Source organism: Quercus lobata, chromosome 10 (genome assembly GCF_001633185.2).
Source record: "Quercus lobata isolate SW786 chromosome 10, ValleyOak3.0 Primary Assembly, whole genome shotgun sequence".
NCBI lineage: Eukaryota > Viridiplantae > Streptophyta > Magnoliopsida > Fagales > Fagaceae > Quercus > Quercus lobata.
Window position 1 is genome coordinate 52153272 of NC_044913.1, and position 23100 is coordinate 52176371.

General features: G+C 37.1%; 1 protein-coding gene and 1 pseudogene across 2 annotated transcripts; both read right to left on the reverse strand.

Moving 5' to 3' along the window:
• Positions 1-10526: 10526 nt before the first annotated feature.
• LOC115964935 lies at positions 10527-15013 on the reverse strand (annotated as a pseudogene).
• Positions 15014-21280: 6267 nt separating this feature from the next.
• Positions 21281-22328, reverse strand: LOC115962586 (DEAD-box ATP-dependent RNA helicase 45-like). 2 transcript variants are annotated; one of them, XM_031081445.1, is made up of 2 exons: positions 22235-22328; positions 21281-21955 (listed from the first exon to the last, which is right to left on the reverse strand). In XM_031081445.1, the coding sequence occupies exon 2, from the start codon at positions 21947-21949 to the stop codon at positions 21365-21367; it is 585 nt and encodes a 194-aa protein (XP_030937305.1). In that variant the 5' UTR covers positions 21950-21955; positions 22235-22328; the 3' UTR covers positions 21281-21364. The 2 variants fall into 2 exon arrangements, with proteins under 2 accessions (XP_030937305.1, XP_030937306.1); XM_031081446.1 differs by having other exon boundaries at positions 21281-21951; positions 22235-22324.
• Between the last annotated feature and the right edge of the window lie 772 nt (positions 22329-23100).

The window sequence follows — 23100 nt, forward strand, 5'->3', positions numbered from 1 at the left end:
CGAGCGAGACCGAGCCATAGCAGAAGAAGTCAGAAAGTTACGGGAAGCAAGTTTTATTAGAGAAGTATACTATCCCGACTGGCTAGCAAATGTGGTGATGGTCAGGAAGGCGTGCGGGAAATGGCGGATGTGCGTGGACTTCACCGATCTCAATAAGGCCTGCCCCAAGGATAGCTACCCCCTCCCGAGGGTCGATATCCTAGTAGACTCTACGGCTCGACACCAGCTGCTGAGCTTCATGGACGCCTTCTCGGGGTACAACCAAATCCGAATGCATGAAGCCGACCAAGAGAAAACGTCGTTCGTAACCAGCCAAGGCCTCTTCTGTTACAAGGTGATGCCCTTCGGCCTGAAGAACGCAGGCGCAACGTACCAGAGACTCATGAACAAAATGTTCGCGCAGCAGATTGGGAGGAATGTCCAAGTCTATGTGGACGACATGTTGGTGAAGAGCCGAAGGGAGGAAGATCATCTAGGGAGATCTCAAAGAAACATCTCAAAGAAACATTCGACACACTTCGCTCCTACAATATGAAGCTCAATCCAGGAAAGTGTGCCTTTGGGGTAACGGCAGGAAAATTCTTAGGATTCATGGTGTCTCAGAGGGGCATCGAAGCAAATCCGGACAAGATCCAGGCCATCCTGGATATGGCACCACCAAGAAATGTGAAGGAGGTGCAAAGCCTCAATGGAAAGATAGCGGCACTAAACAGGTTCGTGTCAAGGGCCACGGACAAGTGTTTACCCTTCTTCCGAACATTGAAGAAATCCTTCGAGTGGACTGACGAATGCCAGCAAGCGTTCGAAGAATTGAAGGCTTACCTTTCCTCCCTACCATTACTAAGCCCGTCGCAGCCGGGAGAGGAGCTTTTTCTCTATCTAGCCGTCTCCCCCGCGGCAGTTAGCGCAGCCTTGATCAGAGAAGAAGAGAAAGTGCAAAAGCCCGTGTACTACACAAGCCGAGCGCTTCATGGGGCCGAAGAAAGATACCCGCCCATGGAAAAACTTGCCTTTGCATTGGTTACGGCAGCCCGCAAACTCAAACCGTACTTCCAAGCCCATACGGTGAACGTCCTGACTGACAAGCCTTTAAGGCGAGCAATGAGCAGTCCCGAAGCCGCGGGACGATTGGCATTATGGGCTATAGAACTGAGCGAATTTGATATTCAATACCGCCCACGGACTGCCATCAAGGGACAGGTCGTCGCCGACTTTATAGCTGAGTTCACTCATGATGAAGACAAGGGGGCAGCAGAGTCCCCTCAATGGAGTATATATACGGACGGGTCATCTAACAGACAAGCCGCAGGGGCCGGCATTGTGCTATTATCGCCCGAAGGAGACACCATTGAATGTATGGTCCGTCTCGACTTCCCTGCCACCAACAATGAATCAGAGTATGAGGCTCTAATAGCAGGGCTCGACCTCGCCAAAGCGGCAGGAGCCGCGAAGGTAGTCATCTACTGCGATTCACAGGTCGTCACTAACCAAATAAATGGAGACTATGAGTGCAAGGGCGAAAAGATGAAGAAGTACCTTGGTGAAGTAAAGGTGAGAGTGGATGACCTAGAAGCTAAAGTTGTCCAAATTCCTAGAGAAGAAAACGAGCGAGCCGACCGCCTCGCGAAAGCCGCCTCAGCAGAACAAATGGTCATCCCTGGTAATGTACTCTCCTTCATACAACTTTCTCCGCTAATAAACCTCAGCAACATGCAGGAAATATGCTCTGACAGAAGCTGGACGATGTCGTTAGTTTCATACTTGAAAAACGGGGTCTTACCAGACGAGAAGGAAGCCGCAAGGAGACTTAAGGTCCAGGCAGCGAGGTTCGTCCTTTACAAAAGAGGTTTCTCCCGACCATATTTAAGATGCTTGGGTATGGAAGAGGCAGACTACGTCATGAGAGAGGTGCATGAAGGAATCTGCGGAAACCACTCAGGGTCCAGATCGTTGGTACACAAGCTTGTGCGAGCAGGGTACTATTGGCCCACCATGCAGAAGGACGCCGAAGCCTATGTCAGGGCCTGCGACAAGTGCCAAATGTTCAGCAACATTATTAGGCAACCAACCGAAGAGCTGACCCCAATGACGGCCCCATGGCCGTTCGCACAGTGGGGCTTAGATATTATGGGGTCCTTCCCTGCAGCAGCACGGCAGCTAAAGTTCCTGGTGGTGGGCATCGACTATTTCACAAAATGGGTGGAAGCTGAAGCTTTGGCCACAATCATGGAGAAAAACGTACGAAGCTTTGTTTGGAGATGCATCATATGCAGGTTTGGCATTCCTAGAGTCTTCGTCTCGGACAACGGACGGCAATTCGACAACGACCCTTTTCGAGATTTCTGCTCACAACTAGGAATAAAGAACCACTATTCCTCCCCCGCCCACCCTCAGGCTAATGGCCAAGTCAAAGTAACGAACCGATCCTTGCTCAAGATTATCAAGACTCGGCTCGAGGGGGCAAAGGGTATATGACCCGATGAATTGCCAAGCATATTATGGGCTTACAGGACGACAACAAGGACACCCACAGGAGAAACACCATTCCGACTGACGTATGGAGGCGAAGCGGTCATTCCAGTAGAAGTTGGGCTCACAAGCTACAGGGTGCACAACCACGACGAAAACAAAAATGACGAGGCTATGCGACTACAGCTGGACCTAATAGACGAAATCTGGGCAATAGCAGAACAAAGGCTAGCTCGGTACCAGGACCGTATGGCTAAACATTACAACTCCCGGGTTCGACACAGGGACTTCCAGGTTGGAGACCTTGTTCTTAGAAAGGTCATGGGCGCCGCTAGGGACCCTACCCAAGGGAAACTCGGCCCCAATTGGGAAGGACCCTACAGAGTCACGTCGTGGCAAAGGAAAGGCACATACCATCTAGAGACGTTGGAAGGAAAGAAACTGCCGCACCCGTGGAACACCGAGCACCTACGAAAATACTACCAGTAGGAGCGACAGCACGAAGTTCAATTTTTTCTTATTTTATTTTACATTCCAGCAAGACTTTAGTCTCACTCCTCAGAACTATCATTTACTTTAATCTTTTGCAACAATTCTTCTTTTTAGCCCAAGGGGCAGGATTTGATTTTAATTACTTTTATTTGAATGCATGGCAATAAGAAGAGTTTTTCGGAAATTACTGGAGTGTATTTTTTCTACGGTCTACTAAGTTCGCGGCCAAAACCGCCAAGTCCATAACATACGGACTAAAAAGATGTCAAAGACATCAAGACTAAGGCCGACGGTCCGGGAAATCTAAAAAGCCGACGGCCCAAAAGATGAAACAATCATCATATAGACGAGGTCCTAAAAAACTAAGGACTAATGAAGGTGTTAAATACACCAAGGCTTAAAAAGCTGACGGGCCAAAAAGATGTCAAAGACATCAAGGCTAAGGCCGACGGTCCGGGAAATCTAAAAACCCGACGGTCCAAAAGACGAAACAGTCATCATATGGACGAGGTCCTAAAAAACTAAGGACTAATGAAGGTGTTAAATACACCAAGGCTTAAAAAGTTGACGGGCCAAAAAGGATGTCAAAGACATCAAGGCTAAGGGACTAATGAAGGCTAAAAAGCTGACGATCCAATAGATGAAAATATCATCATATGGATCAGGTCCTAGAACTAACGGACCTATAAGGTAGATGGTCCAATAGATGACGGTCTAACAAAAAAGTAAGACCCTACTTACAAACGTGGTTCTCAAACCAACAAGCCCGTAGAAATGACAAAAAAAGGGGCTAAAAAATCAAAAGGTAATGATCTCGTCAAATAAATGGGGCCATAAGAAATTAGAATCAGTATACATGTTCAAAGCAACGGATTCCAAGTGCCATAAAAAGGGGCAGATAGAGTTACAAGTAAAAAGCCCAATAAACGAAAGGGCATTTAAAAACATTGTTCAAAAATTACAATAGAAAAGTCAGGGTTAAGTGGCAGGAACATCCTTGGAGACCCCGTCAGCTTTATCCTTGGCAATTTGTGCCGCATCTGAAGACTCGGCAGGGATAGTGACGGCTGGCTGGGCCAAAATAACTCCGGCATCATTAAGCAAAGAGTCCAAATTAAGGGGTCCGTCACCTTTGTCAGCAACAGTTTCACGAGCAGGAGTCATCGGCACGGAGGCATCCATGGTAATTCCGGATAGATCCAACTCTGGATAAGCTGACGCTACTTGCTTCAGACAATCGTCGAAACCTGTGCCATAATAATTAGCGCAGGAATCAATAAATGACTGGGTTGTCTTGAATTTTTGGACCGCGTTAGTCCCAGCCGTCTCTACTTGTGCACGTAAGGATGAAACCTCCTCCTCAAGCTTCTTCTGCTGACCCTCAGCCTCTCCCAACTTCTCCTTTACATCCTTCAGATCTGAGTTTAAGAGACGGACGGCCTCCTTATATTGCGTTTGCTGATCCATCAGATTGGCGTTATGCCTCATAACCCGAGAAACGACGCCTTCTTTGGCCACGCACCGGTCTTGAAGTGCTTTTACACGAACCAAGGCCTGAATGAAGTACAACCGTCAGCCACAAAGCAAGGCAAACATTAAATTGATCGAAGTAAAAGCATACCCGTGCTATGTCAAAGAAAGCTGACGCCCCCAGGTCTTCCGTCCCTAGCTGAGCACAAGGATCCAGATCCGTCTGTTTTATGAGAGATTCTACCCCCTCAACAGCATAATCCTTGTGGGTCAGCAAGCAACGGGGTCCCCCAATGACGGGACCGGAAGAGGTCATCATTCCTTTCCCAGCACCATGACTAGACTTGGGAGGCGACTTCGTGGAAGGCACATCCCCTGCACTGACGGCTACCTTCTTAGAAGGAGGATCGTCCTTTCCGTCAGCCTTCCTCTTAACTGAAGTCTTCAAAGAGGAATGAGGGGTTGACGCTCCTTCTTTTCCCTTGGCTTTCTCCTCCTCCTTCTTACGGGCAGCAGCGGCCCTCACTCTTTGCTTCGCAGTTTCCATCTCTACATAAAATAAACTGACGGATCAGTGATAGCCGACGAAAGAAATAAACCGACGAGTCATGTAAGGCATCGACTTACGTTTACGAGAAAATTCTTCCAACCTCCGAGCTTCAACCGTCGGCTCTGGACCCCCACAATACAAATGGAGAGTGTCTAGGGTGATCAAGTCCCTACACTTCCGTTGCTCAAGCGGTATGCCAAGTATCCGACGGATGAATTCCCTTTGTTCGTCAGATATCTCTGGGCGAGCGCTAGCTGAAATAAAAGGGAATAGACGGTGTTAAAGGAGACGGTCTTAAGAAAACTCCCTGATAAATGAAAAGAGACGGTAGGAAGAAAGACAAGGGGGCAACCTGACTCCCTAATATAGGCCCAAGTGTTATCAAAATAACCGCCGGGCAGTGTATCCCACTCATCTGGCCGGCACACCCAGTCCGTCCCTTTAACAAAGAAAAATCTATTCTTCCAATTTCTATTGGAGTCTGGCATATCAGACACTAATCTTAAGCTCTTCTCACGTGGAGCAAAATGGTAGGTCCCCTTGGCAGATACTTTATGCTGGGGTCTGTAGCAATAAAAGAACTCGTCTAGCAAAAAGTGACGGTTCCCCCCACTGAAGCGACCCCAAAGGATCTCAGCACCAATAAAAATCCTCCAGGCATTCGGAGCAATTTGGCTGACGGACAATCCCAAGAAATCCGCCAGCCAACGGTGTAAAGCCGTCAGTGGTAATCTAAGGCCTGCAGCAAACATGGCATCGTACATCCCCACATCAGCAGTCCTCCCTGTATAACACCTCTCGTTTTTTCTAGGGAGACGGATAGGAATGTGGTCTGGGATTTGGAAACGGGTACGCAACTCGTTAAAAACTCTGTTGCTCATCTTTGGAAGGAATTTATTGACGGCCCACTCCTCCGGGAGGATGAAGGGACGGTTACCTCCAGAACTCCCTGAAGTTCCATCACAGGACTCTTCATCACCTTCATCCCCATTTCCGTCACTACTAACCTCGTCACCTTCATCCCTACTCCCGTCACTATCCGACTCCTCGTCGCCTTCATCCCCGTTCCCGTCAACAACAATTTCCTCGTCTCTCCCCTCGACCTCAACCTTACTTAACACTTTATCCCTAACTTCCTCAACATGGTCTTCTACATCAATACTAGGGGACTGGGCTGACGTTTCCTTTCCTGACGATTCAGAAAAGCCGTCGGACTCTTGACCTGAGCCAAAGAATTCGTCGTAGCCCGCTCCATCGCGGACTGACGACTGATCACTCGACGCGTCACTTGACATCTGACTACCTACAAGTGACGGATATACTCTAAGTTCCTAGACTGACTTTGTTTTTTCAGGCAAAAATAAAAAAGAAAGAAAAAAGCAAAGAGAAGGAAAGAAGAACTTACAGGTGAAGCAGATCTTGAATGGATGGAACGACCTTGAGAGTGACGGTATTGATGACAGCTGACGGATCAAATTGGAAGTAAGGGTGACGGATTCTCTCTTGAAAAATCAGCAAGGTTGAAATGGTGAAATGAGGCAAGGGGCGTGGTATTTATACAAGAGAGAAAACGCACGGAAGACGAGGCGACGCCCGTGCCCAGAAACGAGGCCAACGACTGAGTGCCACGTGACCTTGCATTTAATAGCTCGAAGATCGAGGAGTCATTCATATTTGGTTTTTCTCTAATCATCTTCTCATTCTAACTCCACATGCTGACGGTCTTAGGCGTCGAACATGTAGAGTAGGGGGCAACTGATGAGGATAAAAGGAGAGCCTAACCACACGGACATAAAACCGACGGTTTAATACATTTCCTTTAGGCGTAACAGACGGTGCTCATGCTGACGGTCATAGGGTCGGCTGACTCCATGGTTGACGGCTCCAAGGCTGACGGCATAACAAAGGTAAGGGAGGTAAATTGAAGCTGACGGACCGGGCACAAGTTTACTTGCTTCCCACGCTAGATAATATTCAAAGGATCCCCATAAGGAAAAGATCCCGTAAAATACGCTCAAAGGACTCCTATAAGGAAAGGACTTCTACTCCAAGGTAAAGAGGTCAACCTTCTACTAGTATAAAAACCCAAGCACCCTCACAAACTAAGGTACGCATAATTTACCCTCTCTAGCACTCTAGAGCAGTGAGAATAGTTCTAACTTGACCTTCGGAGGGTGTTTGGCCGGTACCACACCGGTACTCTCTGCTAGGTTATTCCTTTTCGTTGTGCAGGTGCCATTTGCGATCGTACGAGGAATGTGTGACTCACTGGTGGTACTATTTTCGGCATCATCAATCTCTGAAACCAGAGCCTTCTTCTTTTCAATACAAGAAACTTGAAGAATCTAAAGGACCATGTTTTTTGTTTAATAACATAGAAGTCTTCCATGGAAATAGCACTCAATCAGTTGCAGATAAAATTGTCAACCACTCATGTGGCGTCAGTTTTGGGTTGGAATCATATTAACCATATATTGTTTGGATAGGCTTTTTTTCTTTTAGATTATTAGCTTATTTGTTTGTACACAATGTTTTAAAGCCTTACTTTTTTTTTCTACATACGGCTATACTTTTGCCCCTTTTAGGGGATTAGCATCACGTTAATCCAAACGGACCTAAAAAAAGTCAACTGATATAGCAGATACACATAACGTTGTTTTTGTTGAGAATCTGTTACGTTGTGGGTGTGCTCATTCAGCTCATGGCTAGAGCAAACTACTCTACTTCGAACTTTTGTGCTTTTTATTTACTTTGATTTGCCATGGGAAGTGATAATTTGTAAGAGCTTATTCTAGCACTACTCAAAACAAAAGCACACCAAAAGAATATAAACCATCCCCAAGCCAGTACTAAAGTTTTTTTTTTTAATTATTTTTTTTTATTTAATTATTTTTTTAATTTTAATTTTAATTTTTAATGCCATAACTTCCTAGCCAATAAGAAATTTTAATGATTGGGAGATTGACAGCGGCTTCATTTTTCCATCTACTAGATTCTTATATCTCACTAGGGAGGGGAGTGATAGGATGAGATGGAAGTTAAAGAGTAGTGAAGATTTCACTATTCGATCATTTTATGAGTTTTTATGGGGCTCACAATCTATTTCCTTCCCTTGGAAAGCCATTGGGATTTGGGAGAACAAAGGCTCCTAGGAAGGTTTTTTTTTTTTTTTTTTTTTTTTTTTTTTTTTTTTGTGTGTGTGTGTGTGTGTGTGTGTGTGTGTGTGTGTGTGTGGACAACAGTTAGGAGAAAATTCTCATCTGCGAGAACCTCATCAAGAGGATTTACTCAATAGTGAGTTGGTGTTGTATGTGCCGTTGTAGTGGGGAGACAATAAATAACCTCTTGATTCATTGTAGTGTGGCCTCTTGAGTTGTGGAGTTTGATATTCACGATGTTTGGGGTTTAGTGGGTACTACTAGGGCAGAGAAGGTTCTTGATTTAGTGTGTGAGTGGCAGAGTAAGGGAAAGAAATCAACGTACCTTTGAAGATGTGGAGCGCAAATCAACATAATTGCAAGCATCCTTCGTTAGTTCTCCTTATGAGAGGTCCTTTGTGTTGGATCTCATAGATAGTAACTCTATTCATTCTTTCATAGATTCAATCCATGTGTAGATAGTTTTCCATTTGTAATTCTTTAGGCTACTTCGTGACCATTTTCACTAGGTAACACAGTTTATAAAATTGTCATGAAGATTATTGTAGGCCGCCTAAGACCTTATTTAGAGAAGCTTGTCTCCCCTCTCCAATCGGCGTTTGTTCCTGGCAGGAAAGGAATAGATAATGCTATCATTGTCCAAGAATTAATCCACTCAATTAGCAGAAAAAAGGGTGCAATGGGGTACATGGCAATTAAATTAGATCTTGAAAAAGCCTATGATAAGCTAGAATGGAGTTTTATCCGAGAGAGGCTTTTGGAGATTAATCTGCCCTAAGAATTAATTGAGCTTATTATGAGTTGTGTGTGCTCGTTTTCATCCTCTGTTCTTTTTAATGGTGGAAGTTTGGACCCCTTCTTCCCATCGAGAGGAATTAGACAGGGGGACCCATTGTCTCCATATCTTTTCATTTTATGCATGGAGTATCTTGGTCATCTGATAGAGGAGAAGTGCAGCCAGAAGCTTTGGAACCCAGTGAAATCTCACAGGGAGATTTGTTCTTCTCCCACCTTATGTTTGCAGGTGATGTGGTGTTATTTGCCAAGGTTGATCATGGCAATTGTGTGGCTATAAGAGATGCTCTTGATACATTTTGTAGTAGAACTGGCCAAACAATTAGTGAAGCAAAGTCTCGGGTCTTTTTTTCTCCAAATGTGGACAGAGATAGTAGGGAGGTGCTTTTTGGTGTGCTGGGCTTTGCCTCAACTCCAAATTTAGGCAAATATCTCGGGATTACCATTAAACTACTGATGGGTCGTCTTTGGGGAACCCAGGAAGTGCTGGTGGAGGTGGTGTTATTCGTGACTGGTCTGGGAGATGGGTGGCTGGATTTTCTAGGAAGATTGGCATTTCGACGAGCTTATTGGCTGAACTATGGGCCATTCGTGACAGTTTGATGCTTTGTGTTGATCGTAATTTGGCTATGGTTGAAGTGGAGTTGGATGCTAAGGCAGTAGTGGACATGTTAGCTAATCCCCTGTACTCAAACAATGCCATTTTCCCTCTGATAGAGGACTGCAGGTTTCTTATTTCCCGAATTCCTCATGTTAGAATCAAACACTGTTATCGCGAGGCCAATAGGTGTGCGGACAATCTTGCTAGAATGGGTGCCAATCAGATTCTTGATTTTATTTTGTATGAAGATCTGCCTGGGGACTTAGGTGTGATTATGGAGGTTGATATTAATGGGGCAAGTATTGCCAGGTAGTGTCCTGGAAATTTTGCAATTCCTTAGCTTTTCCTTCTATTGTATCCAAATGACCAAAAAAAAAAAAAATTTAAGCTCACACCCAAATTGACCACCCCCATCGGTGCTTTTCAATGGCCTTATACATTCAATTAGTTTTGGTGCAAAGGTGAATAAAATTGAGGGACTTGATTGGTGTGTGTGTATTTGTTTAAAATGTATTTGTATATACTTAAAAATTAAGATTGGAATATGTAAGTTTGTAAACAAGTTTATTAATTATTATTTTTAATTTATTAATAATATAAATAAAGATAAACTATATATTTGGTCCCTGACCTTTACATCATTTATCAATCCGATCCCTGACCTTTTAAATGTGTTAATTTGGTCCCTAATTTTTTAGTTTTGTATCAAAAGGACTTTGTCGTTAAGTGATGAATGGAAAATAATAATGTGGCTAACGGTCAAAATAAAATAATATTTTTATGCCAAGTGTATTGCCATGTTAACATAAACTTACAAAAAGAAAAAGAAAAAAGAAGTTAATGTTAATTTTCAGAATTGAAAGTATCTTTTTCATTCATTTCATTTTGCTTTGCTTTCTTGGGAATCAAATAGGGGTTAAAAACCCAGAATTGAAAGCTCAACTTCTTCTTTTGCCTTTATTTTCCCAGCAACCAAAAATAAAAAACAACTTTAAAGCATGGGAAGCCTCTTTTAACAGATATAAAAATCAACAAAAATGAACAAAAACCTTTTTTCAACCAAAATATAGTCTGATCCATCCTGTTTGAGGCTCAAAATTGAACTTTTACAGAAAACATAAAACAAAAAATCTCTATCAAAACAAAGAAAATGATAAATAAGGACAAACGTGATTTCATCAAGAACAAAATTTGGCAATGGTAAAAAAAAAAAAGTATAGAGAGAATAATTTGGAGTAATAGTGTAAATATGCTTTAGTTCGGATTGATTCAAATTTTTTTTTTTTTGATAATCTGTTTAGATTGATTCTTTGTGATAATATTAGTTGTAGTTTCCCCAAGAAATTTCAGTTAACCCATCCACAAAGGAGGCGGAATGCTATCAAGCATAAGCCATTTAGACAAATTAATATCTTAACTTCATTACGAATACCCGTCGTAAATTATAACCAAATACAGATAATGATATTTGATTTTTTATTCGATGAAGCGCATACCAAAAAAAAAAAAAAAAATACAAGCAAAAAGAAGAAAATAAAAACTTGAGGAGAAGCCAATATATTGTTGTACTTATCTACATTGATGCTCCATAAGACCACACAACCTGCTATGCCACTTTCTTTTCAACCATTATTAGAAACAACAATGTGACAGTCTCAAGACTCTCAACAATTGAGTTTGTGAATGGCCTCTACCCATGCAGGGATGGATTTTTTTATCCTCCTTCCCAACCAAACAAGAAAACGGATTAAGTGAAGCAAAAAAACCAAAGAAATCACCACAACCAAACTACCCAGAACCCATATTTGTATACTAAAGACCTCCTTATATTTCAAATAGTATAGTGAGAACGGGGTCACCATGTAGATTGCAGTTATATAGGTAATTACCAGGAATGCGAGAGTGATACATAGAGCTATTGTCAAGAGGCCCATACAAATCTTATTCTTGACTGGGAATCCATTAACACTATACCAAAATAAGTCTATTATATCAAGTGTTAATACAACAAAATTAGTATAGTGGTATTAGACATAATATCACATCTAAAAATTAAAAGTCATTGCAATAGTAACTTAAAAACAGTAAATTATTACATTAATAATAATTAGTTGTAATAATTTATAATTTTCAGTTGCAATAGAGATTTTAATACTAAATTGAATTTAGAAAATTTTTTGCAATAACTTAAATTGAAGAAACCATTGTAATAACTTGATACCAATTATATATTTTGCGATATATTATAATAGATTGAAATTTCAAAGAGATGGCTTATTGCAACAAATTTAAAATTGCAATAACTAAAATAACAATTATTTTACAATCTATTGCAATGACAAATATGAAGCTGCAATGAATATATTATTACAATGATCTAATTCCAATTATTTTACAATCTATTGTAAGAAAAAATATGAAAAATTTTACTATTACAATAAATATACCGTTGCAATAATTTGAACCCCAATTATTTTTGTCAATTCTTTACAATCTATTGTAATAAAATTCATGAAATAATAGTCTATTGCTACAAGATATTCAAAGTAATAAATTGTTTATTGCAATAGCAAATACATAATTACATCAAAATTTTCATTAAAATATTTAAGGTTTATTGCAACAAATTTTTTTTGTAGCACAAACTTATTACCTCAAATTTTATTACAACACTTCGCATAAACTATTGCAATGACTTTGATGTTATTGCAACAATTTTTTTTGTTATAATAAACATTTTTTGTTGTAGTGTAATTAGTAAGAAGGTGACAATGACCGATGCAATAAAAGAGATAGCGTTGAATATTATGAAATAGAAGTAGTACAATGGATTGATAGAACCTATAACTGACATTCCAGCATCAACTTTGATGTTATGACCAGTATAAAAAGTAACATTTCCACTTTGTGACCAAACACCGCTTGGGGGGCTAGCTGCCTGTTGGAAAGTGAGAGTTGTAATCACAGTAGCCACTACCATTATATAGCCACGATTCTCTTCTACCCAATTACCTCGGTATTTCAAGTGTTTCAACAAATTCTTCCACCATTTCTTCCTTGATTGTGTTGTTTTTGCTGATTCACTTGGATTATTCACTCTTTCAACCCTAGCACCGGCATCCAATAACATGTTGCGAATGGTAAAGCTATTGAAATCTTTTGGACAATTCTGAAACATTTTTAAGGTTATAAAATCCTTGTTGTTCTGGGAATCTACTTCTTTTTTCACTTTAGTCACCGAAAGTAAGTATTTTACTATCTGCAAATTAAAGCTTAAAGTGTTATAATTTTGAAAATATTTGTTTTTAAGAACCATAACGTAAAGATCAATGCTACTTAGATAGAGAATTTCTCTATTAGCAAAAAAGAAATTGTGATATATACAACAAATGCAGAAAATGGTTATTAACCAGAAGCAAGTCAATGTGGGATTTTAAAATCCTGCTTGCACCAAAAACGGCGGTATTCTAAACTTGATACAATATATCCTTTGGAATCAAATATAAGAGGAATATCGTCTGAAAAACCAAAGAAAAAACTAGGAGGTCAATTCCTTAAAAAAAAAAAAAAAAAAATAGAAACCAAATCTCAATTATAAGACTAATATTAATAGAATTATAAATTCATAAAAAAAGTTCTTCTCTAATTAACTATATATAGTTATTGGAAGCTAATATCACTATAATTAGACCATAAATTAATTAACTATAGCTAATTTAAAGTTGAAATCCTTGCAACTCTTGGATATATTTTTCACTGAAAAATCATTAGAGTAGATTATAAATATTTTTCATAATTTTAATTAATATCTTACATACTCAAAACATTTGACAAATTCAAACAAAGATAGTTAATCACAATTGGCACAAATTGGCTTATCCAATAGTAAATAATTAATTTTGTAGATACTATAAATATTTAAAATACAAAAAAAAAAAATCAAATAAATACACAATATGCAAATTTACGTGATTTAGTTATGGACCTATGGGTGCTCATGAGTGGGGGTAAAATTATTTTTACTTAATTTATTTTTGCATTTATATTCAAGAAATAAATAAAAAGCTACCTCAATTTGTTTTTGTATCACAGCTAAATGCAAGATAGTGTTGCCATCATTAGAGGTTTTGAAATTGAGAAAATCCCCATCGTCAATCAAGGATTTCACCAATAGGTCCAAAGCCTTTAATTAATTGTACTTAACACACAAGTGCAAAGCGGGTCTGTAGCTGCGTTTCTAAAAACGTAGCTATATGTCCACAGCTTATAGCCGCAGTTATAAAAATGCGGCTATAGACTCGCGAGGGGCTATTGCTAGCCGCGTTTTTGGGGTCTATAGCCGTGTTTTTGAAACGCGGCTATAGACCCCCTTTTTTGTAGTGTAGTAAGGCCAACACAAATTAAAGGATGAGAGAGGGTAAAACATGGAATAAACAAACTGTATACGGCAAATGTTGTGTGCATGCTCTCTGATTAATTTTTATTTTTTTGGTTTTAAGCTTTGGCCTCCCCAGGTTCGAATCTTGGTTCCGTCCCTTGTTGAAGAATTCAAAGGTTCTAAAGTGGTTGTAAGACTTCTCTTACTATAGTAAATTGCTTATTTGGAGAAGGTTTCCTATGTAGTGGTTTTCCCTCAGACAAATATTTATCAGTTTTTCACTTTGTCACCATATCGTGTGTCTTGTATTTTTATTATTTTATTTTCATAGAAGAAGTGTCTTATATTTATTGTGATTGGTTGATTTGCAATTGGTGACTACTTATGCTTATATTTTCTTAGTGATTAAAACCTAACTAAATAATTTGGCATAATCAAACTTAATAGGTAAAATTCATTGCATAATAAAATTTAGGGCCTAAATAGCCTTCTTAATTAGTGACGCCTTGTTCTTATACTTTTCTTAGTGATGATAATGTGAGGAATTTTCTACTTTGTTTTATTTTATTTTTTCCATTTTATTTTAAGTTTAAAATATAATTCTAATAAAATAGAATTCCTGAAAAAAAAAAAAAAAAAAAAAAAACTGTTTTGTTTTTGCCCAAAAATTTAAGCTCACACCCAAATTGACCACCCCATCGGTGCGATTCAATGGCCTTATACATTCAGTCAGTTTTAGTGCAATGGTGAATAAAATTGAGGGACTTGATTTGGGGTGTGTGTGTCTTTGTTTAAAATGTATTTGTATATACTTAAAGAATTAAGATTGGAATATATATATATGTTTGTAAATGAGTTTATTAGATAACAAATTATTATTTTTAATTTATTAATAATATAAATAAAGATAAACTATATATACGGTCCCTAATCTTTACATCATTTCTCAATTTGATCACTAAACTTTTAAATGTGGTAATTTGATCTCTAAATTTTAGTTTTGTGTCAAAAAGGTCTTTACCGTTAAGTGATGAATGGAAAATAATAATGTGACTAGCGGTCAAAATAAAATAATATTTTTATACCACGTGTATTGCCATGTTAACATAATGTTAACCCCCCCCCCCCCCAAAAAAAAGAAGAAAAAAGTTAAGGTTAATTTTTAGAATTGAAAGTATCTTTTTCATTCATTTCATTTTGCTTTGCTTTTTTGGAAATCAAATAAGGGTTAAATACCCAAAATTGAAAGCTTAGCTTCTTCTTCTGCCCTTATTTTCCTAGTAACCAAAAATAAAAAACAACTTTAAAGCACAGGAAGCCTCTCTTAACATATATAAAAATCAACAAAAACCTTGTTTCAACCAGAATATACTCCGATCCATCCTGTTTGAGGCTCAAAATTGAACTTTTATAGAAAAATTAAACAAAAAATCTCTATCAAAAAAAAGAAAAGGATAAATAAGGATAAACATGATTTCATCAAGAACAAAATTTGGCAATGGTAAAAAAAAAAAAAAAAAAGTATAGAGAGAATAGTTTGGAGTAATAGTGTAAATATGCTTTAGTTCGGATTGATTATTTATTTATTTTTTTTGATAATCTGTTTAGATTGATTCTTTGTGATGATATTAGTCGTAGTTTTGATAAAACTAGATTTGCTTCTTTGTGAAGATCTAGACCTGCTTTGTTAGATTGTCAGGGTTTTACTTCTTCCAAAATGTCACCTTAATTAGTTTTAATAGTAATATTTTTTTAAGGGTTTAGTTATCACTAGAGCAGGGATGTAAGAGAGGCTCAAGGCCTATTTGGTATGTAATTCCAAACAATAATTTTCAATGTTTAAACATTGAAAACTCTGGTTCTAAAAAATAAAAGCTTCCTAACCTTCAAAGTTGGTTTTTTCTTGTTTGGTTTCGAGGAAAATAAGGGAAGAAAAGGAAGTTGAGCTTTCAATTTTGGGTTTTAACCCCTATTTGGTTCCTAAGAAAAAAAAAATGAAATGAATGAAAAATATAATTTCAATTTAGAAAATTAACCTTAACTTTTTATATTTATAAAAAAAATTATACTAACGTGGCAATATATGTGGCATAAAAAATATTATTTTATTTTAACCGTTAGTCACATCATCATTTTCCACCCATCACTTAATGGTATTGGGACCCCTTTTTACATAATACCAAAAGGTTATGGACCAAATTGACACGTTTGAAAGGTCATGAACCAAATTGACAAACGATGTAAACGTTAAGGATCAAATACATAGTTTACTCTATAAATAATCCATTTTATAGTAAAATAATATATAAGGATTCATCAGGAAAAAAAAAAAATGATAATATAGGAATAATTACAAATTACTCATTAGCAGTTTGGTTCAATTTCACTTTGCCTATTTATGGTTTAAAAATTATCATTCTACCTATTTGAGTTTAACTTTGAAGTGAAGTCGGATGCCAAAAAACCGTTATTTTTTCAATGTCTCATAGGATGTCTGATGTTGTTCATCTGGCAAATCACTCTGTTTGCATTTCAGAGCAAGTGGTCAAATATATACTAATATTTTTACAAGATTGGCTGCTTTTAATAGTGAATTGGACGTTAACCATGTCATGCACGAAAAATTATTAAGTTTCACAATTTAACCAAATTGAATAGTGATGTATATTTGGGCAATTTGAAACTTTTATTTTATTTTTTTATTTTTTTTAAAAAGAGTTTCAATCTATGATTTCCGCTCCTAATAGTAGTTCTTTATCATCAGACCAAGATATCAATTAATTTTTGATGTAAACGGAAATTGGATCTAAGATTTCTTATTCAACTATCGGAGACTTTACCAGTTGAGCTAACTAAAATCCATTGGACAATCTGAAATTCAAATAGTATACATATATATATATATTATATAAAAAAAAAAAAAAAATTAACTGATATAGCTTTGCTCAAATTTTTTTTTTTTAATAGGAACTCATCATTTCAATTGATGGTTAATCAACTAATTCAAACATTATCAAGGAATAGAGTTATTCAACATGTTAATAACAGCTATGGAAATTTTCTTTTCCATTTGTTCTTGCTTATATCCTTCTAATCATGTCTGGTCAACCCCATAAATATTTCTTATGTTGTGGAAAATAAACCTTGTGCTTGGAAGCCTAATCAATCTTGACAAAACATGCATTTTTGTGAGTGGTATAATGCCTTTTCATTTTTCCGAGTATGTTGGGTGTATTATTAGCTATAAAGCACTGATATTAACAGGACACACGGCGATACAGCAATTAATATATTAATCAAATATTTATTTTTAAGCACATATTATATATTTGTCGGTCTAATATATCTTAAAATTTGAAGATAAGTATCAACAAGCAAATAATAGATTGCAAAAGTAGTATATTTATACCCATTAAATGATGTTTAAAGTAAAAAATAAGAGTTCAAATAATTCAATTTAATAAATTGAAATAATACAAGTAAATGATCCTGCCCGATATATATAGTTATATTTGTATATTACAACTTACCATAAATAAAACAACAAACAAACAAATATAGAAGCAAAAATCACTAATCATGACTCACTAGTCACTCCCTAGTCCCTAGCCACAAAAAAAAAAAAAAAAAAAAAAAAAAAAAAAAAAAAAATGAGAGAGTGGGAGACTATGTTGGCGTGGTATCTGTGTTCAACATGGACACATTACCCAATTTGGTTTGTTCATGTTTCCCAAATTATTCATGATACCCATTTATTTATTTGATGGTCTAGGGAAAGAAAGAATTAAGAGACAAGTAAAAAAGAAAAAAGAAAAGATAAGCCTTATTTGATAAGGGAAGATGGGAAAGTTACATATGGATCAAGATAAATTTCCAAGCACCAAATCAAAATGCAACACCTCTAAAATATAAGGAGATATGTGGGTATAATATCGGTTGGATGATCAGGTTTTCGAGCAAAATTTTATTATGCACATAAACCTGACTGACCATTTGAATAAACTATATCCTCTGCACTTGATTTTGATCGACCCAACCAATTGAAACCGTTTACAACCCTTTGGGTTGGTCTGTATGATTACCCCTATAAAGGAACCAAGCCCTTGATGATCTCCTGTCCTCCCAGATGGGAGAGCACAGAGCAAACCCCTTTTAGGTATCATGCATATGATGTAAGTAACTTATGAGGGTGAAGCTTTTTAATTTCAGGAATATGATTTTATTTCTTGTATTTAAGTACCATTTAACAATGTACGTAGTTTCATTATCATTTAAATTTTAAATGTTGTGACATTAGAAATAGCTTTAGATTTATAGTAATATTTAACTTAATCAATGTAAATTATTAAAGGGGTAAGCCTAGGACCTTTTAAAGCCTATTCCTGCCACATACTCAGAGGCGTTCTTCAAACAAGAGAAACCAGTCTCTAGACTTGGGGGAGTACCCATCCTCGGACCAATTGAAAGCTCCCATAGCTCGGTTACTGAGCTCCTTTAGAATTCAATATAAGCATGGAAAAACATTTTTAACCCGTCAAATGGGCATTTAATACCTTGACCAAATTCTACTCCTTTTAATTTTAATGCAAAGTGGCAGATCCCCAACTATAGCCCTGGAGTATTGGATAAATTCCATAGGACTGATCACAATTCAAAAACAGAGATGTATCCTCATAGAAGCAGCAAATTCTTCCTATATTATTATTCCAGGCTTAGAAACACAAAAATTAATTTAATCTTTGGAATGCCTTTGATCAACCCTCCTAGTTGATCAGAACCCCAGGAACTATGTCATTTTAATCTTGCGAAATTGTATTCAAAGAGCTCAATCCACTAAAATTACTACTTGATCGGAACCCTTACTGTGGTTCCTTAGTTTCACCCCACGATTATCCTCCATTTTGGGTTGTAAGTAACACTCCACGTAATTTCTAGTCCTCTCAACTCTATAGGAGTCAGATCTTACAAACTTACCCAAGATGTCAATGTCAAGAAATAAAAATCAAGAAAGCCATTGTATTGTTTTTGTATTACAGCCAAAAGATGAACTATTCTAGCAATAAGATCTTCAAATTACAAGTTTGTAGCAAAAAATTAAAAATGACCTTTTGCTACAGAAGGGAGCCTTAATTAAGTGCATGACAGGCAAAGGAAAATGTAAGACTAAGTGATTTTTGCAGAGGAGAAAAGTAACATGAGAAAAACAAAATATACCAATGAATCCTGGTGAAGAATTTGTTTTCTTGCCTTAGTTCTTAAATTACTGAAACATCAACATTTTACTATTGCCAAATTACTACTTGTACATTCTCAGTCTGAGTTGCTTGGTTATCCATGTATCAGTTGGTTCCAGTTTCTCATACATATACCATAGTTGCTTATACATTGACATTATAGACAGCAATACAATGCCATAGCAATAGAAATAAAATACTTTTCCACCTAAAGAAATTAAGTAAGGTCTCTTCATTATCCTCTATATACTACATGTTGAAGACTACATCTGATTGAAATTTGAATATTTTATTCCTTCTCTGATTTCCAATTTTTCTTCTTCTTTAGATTCATGATCTAATCTAATGGGCAACAAATGAATGAGTAAATAAAGAATATTAGATGGATGTAATCATCCTCTATGAAAATATGCAGCTATATTTCATTCTATGTGACTGGATACATATATTATAAGGATAATAAAAGTGTAGATAACATGACGACATCCATAATTTTATAATTATCTTGTTGAAAATTGATGCATGTAAGTCAAGCCAGAAAACAACTGCAACCACATGACAAAGAGTAAAGTATTATGTGGACATGCATGGACCAATCCCATAAATGGTCGATAATAGATGAATGAGTTCCCAAGCAGATAACAACTATAGTATAAATTTCAAATTTCTTGATAGTTGGATAGCAGTAGGAAAGAAAATGAATATGATCTCTGAAATCAGAGCCTTCTTCTTTTTAATACAAGAAACCTGAAGAACCTAAAGGACCATGTTTTTTGTTTAATAACATAGAAGTCTCCCATGGAAATAGCACTCAATCAGTTGCAGATAAAATTGTCAACCACTCATGTGGCGTCAGTTTTGGGTTGGAATCATATTAACAATTGTTTGGATTGGCTTTTTTTCTTTTAGATTATTAGCTTATTTGTTTGTACACAATTTTTTAAAGCCATACTTTTTTTCTACATACAGCTATATTTTTGCCCCTTTTAGGGGATTAGCAAAACGTTAATCCAAATGCACCTTAACAAAGTTAACTGATATAGCAGATACACATAACGATGTTTTATGTTGAGAATCTGTTACGTTGTGGGTGTGCTCATTAAGCTTATGGCTAGAGCAAACTACTCTACTTCGAACTTTTGTGCTTTTTATTTACTGTGTTTTGCCATGGGAAGTAATAATTTGTAAGAGCTTATTCTTGCACTACTCACAAAACAAAAGTACACCAAAAGAATATAAACCATCCCCAAGCCAGTAGTAAAGGTTTATTTATTTATTTCTAAATGCCATAACTTCCAAGCCAATAAGAAATTTTAATGATTGGGAGATTGATTGTGGCTTCATTTCTCCATCTACTATATTCTCATATCTCACTAGGGAGGGGAGTGATAGGATGAGATGGAAATTAAAGAGTAGTGAAGATTTCACTGTTTGATCATTTTATGAGTTTTTATGGGGCTCACAATCTATTTCCTTCCCTTGGAAAGCCATTGGGAGAACCAAGGCGCCTAGGAAGGGTTTTTTTTTTTTTTTTTGGGTGTGTGTGGGGACAGCAGCGAGGGGGAAATTCTTATCTAAGAGAACCTCATTAAGAGAGGTTACTCAATAGTAAGTTGGTGTTGCATGTGCCGTTGTAGTGGGGAGACCATAAATAACCTCTTGATTCATTGTAGTGTGGCCTCTAAGTTGTGGAGTTTGATATTCACGATGTTTGGGGTTTAGTGGATACTACCGGAGAAGGTTTTTGATTTAGTGTGTGAGTGGCAGAGTAAAGGAAAGAAATCAACATACCTTTGAAGACGTGGAGCATAGATCAACACAATTGCAAGCATCCTTCATTAGTTCTCTTTATGAGAGGTCCTTTGTGTCCGATCTTAGAGATAATAACTCTATTCATTCTTTCATAGACTCAATCCATGTGTAGATAGTTTTCCATATGTAATTCTTTAGGCTACTTCATGACCATTTTCACTAGGTAGTCTCGTTTCAATAAAATTATTTTTACCTATAAAGAAAAAAGAGCTAGCTCAAAATGGCAACTCTTCCCCTTGTGTAAGTAAAAAACTATAGTTAACAGAAATTTATCCAACAAATAAATTAACCAAGAAACATATAATAACCAAAGTTGGGGTCTCAACTGAAATCCAACAGAATTAGCAGGTAATAATGTTATGCCGATAATAGCTGCAGGTATGAATTGAAATCAAATTCTTCCACTTATAAGACTTGGTATCTACCTGAATGGGATTCATTTTGTAATGCCTGCTTCATGATGTCTTCCAAAACTCGTTTTAATTCTGACTTAGCTCTCTTAACAGATTGTTCATTAGGGCCTTCAATGAACAAGTAAAGCTTGCGTTCTCCAGGTCCTGGGATCCGACCAGGTGCGAAATACTGGCCCCTGGTACTAATAGCAGCTCCAGTCCACTCCGAAATCGGGGCCAAAGTTTCCTTCCGGGTAAGCCTCCATCGAGCATTCTGGGGGAAATCATTTATCTCCAGCTCCTCAACTCCATAACCACAATTCATGGCCAATTTAGCTTCTTCATTTTTTCTCATGAAGTATTCCAGCAACTCCTGCGCTCTCCTCCTCCGCTTTTGTATCTCCTCGCCCAATCTCCGCTGCTCCTCCTCATCCTTTAACTCGGCGTCTTCACGGGTCAGGTTATTTTCCTTTCTTATCGGAATCATTCTAGGGTTCTTTTCATCATTGTCGTCTCTCCTGCCGTGCTGCTTCTCTTCTCTCTCGCGTTCCCTCTTCTTGTTTTCCCTATCTCTTTCTTTTTGCTTGCTCTCATCCATTGCTTTCTAGTATGAATTCACAAACAAACAAAAAAATATAATACAATCAATAAAAAAAAGAGCTTTGAAACCCTAGCAGATAAGAATTCATTCACAAACTACGTGCGTGATCAAAAGGTCATACTATGAGTGACTACAAGTTCTTAAAAAACCTTATGCAATACAAATATGAGCGATCGGGTTTGTAAGAGACCTGAATAAAAGAGAAAAATAAGTGAACGCAAACAATGAATAAGACGAAAACTGAAAGCTAACAATCTTTCAAAAGTGGAAAAATAGAATTACCAGATAAAAGTTTTGCAGGAATTAGCGGAAAACAAATTCGTGGCGAAGATGGATGTTGGATCCAGATACACGTTTCGAGAGTCGAAACCCTAACCTTCTGTTTTGCCCGAATATATAAGCGGCTTATTAGGGCCGAAAATTGTGTTACGGAACCGCCCAAGAGTTTCGGAAGAGCTTATTCTTTTTTCTTATATTGGATTTTTTTTTTTTAACAATATTTTTACAACAAATTATAGATTGTAAAATGTTATTAGTTCTAATTTAAATTTACAACTTAAATTACTTTTTTACCCACTTATATCACTAATTACAACCTACCACTTATAATTTCTTGTGAAAGTTATGTGAAATGTTTTTTTTTTTTTTTTTTTTTTTTTTTTTTTTTTTGGGTTTCTATGAATGCCTTTTGTTCTATCTCCTTCTCTCATACATACAAATTAGGTAATTTTGTAACTCATAATCTAGTTAAATATGTGAGGCATGTTAGTGGTTTTTCGGTGTGGATGAAGGATATTTCTCCACGCTTTGTTGGTGTATTTTTAGCCGACTTTGGCTGATTTCTTTTTAATAAATGTACGTAGTTTTTCTTCTTAAAAAAAGGGTTTATTACATTTAAAAAGATAAGATAGATCAAAATTACAATGGGTGGAGTTGAAAAAAAAAAAAAAAAAAACTGCAATGAAAATTGCACATTCTAAGTCCAATTAAGTTCTCCAAGTTTCAAATTTATTCAATTTAAGTCTTTTGTCCAATTTCCTTAAAATTTTCCCATAAAAAATATTTTTCTCGCATGAAAAAATATTATAAAATTAAGAAAAATATTTTTTAGAATTTTATGTGGGAATTTTATTTCTTTAGTTAATTGC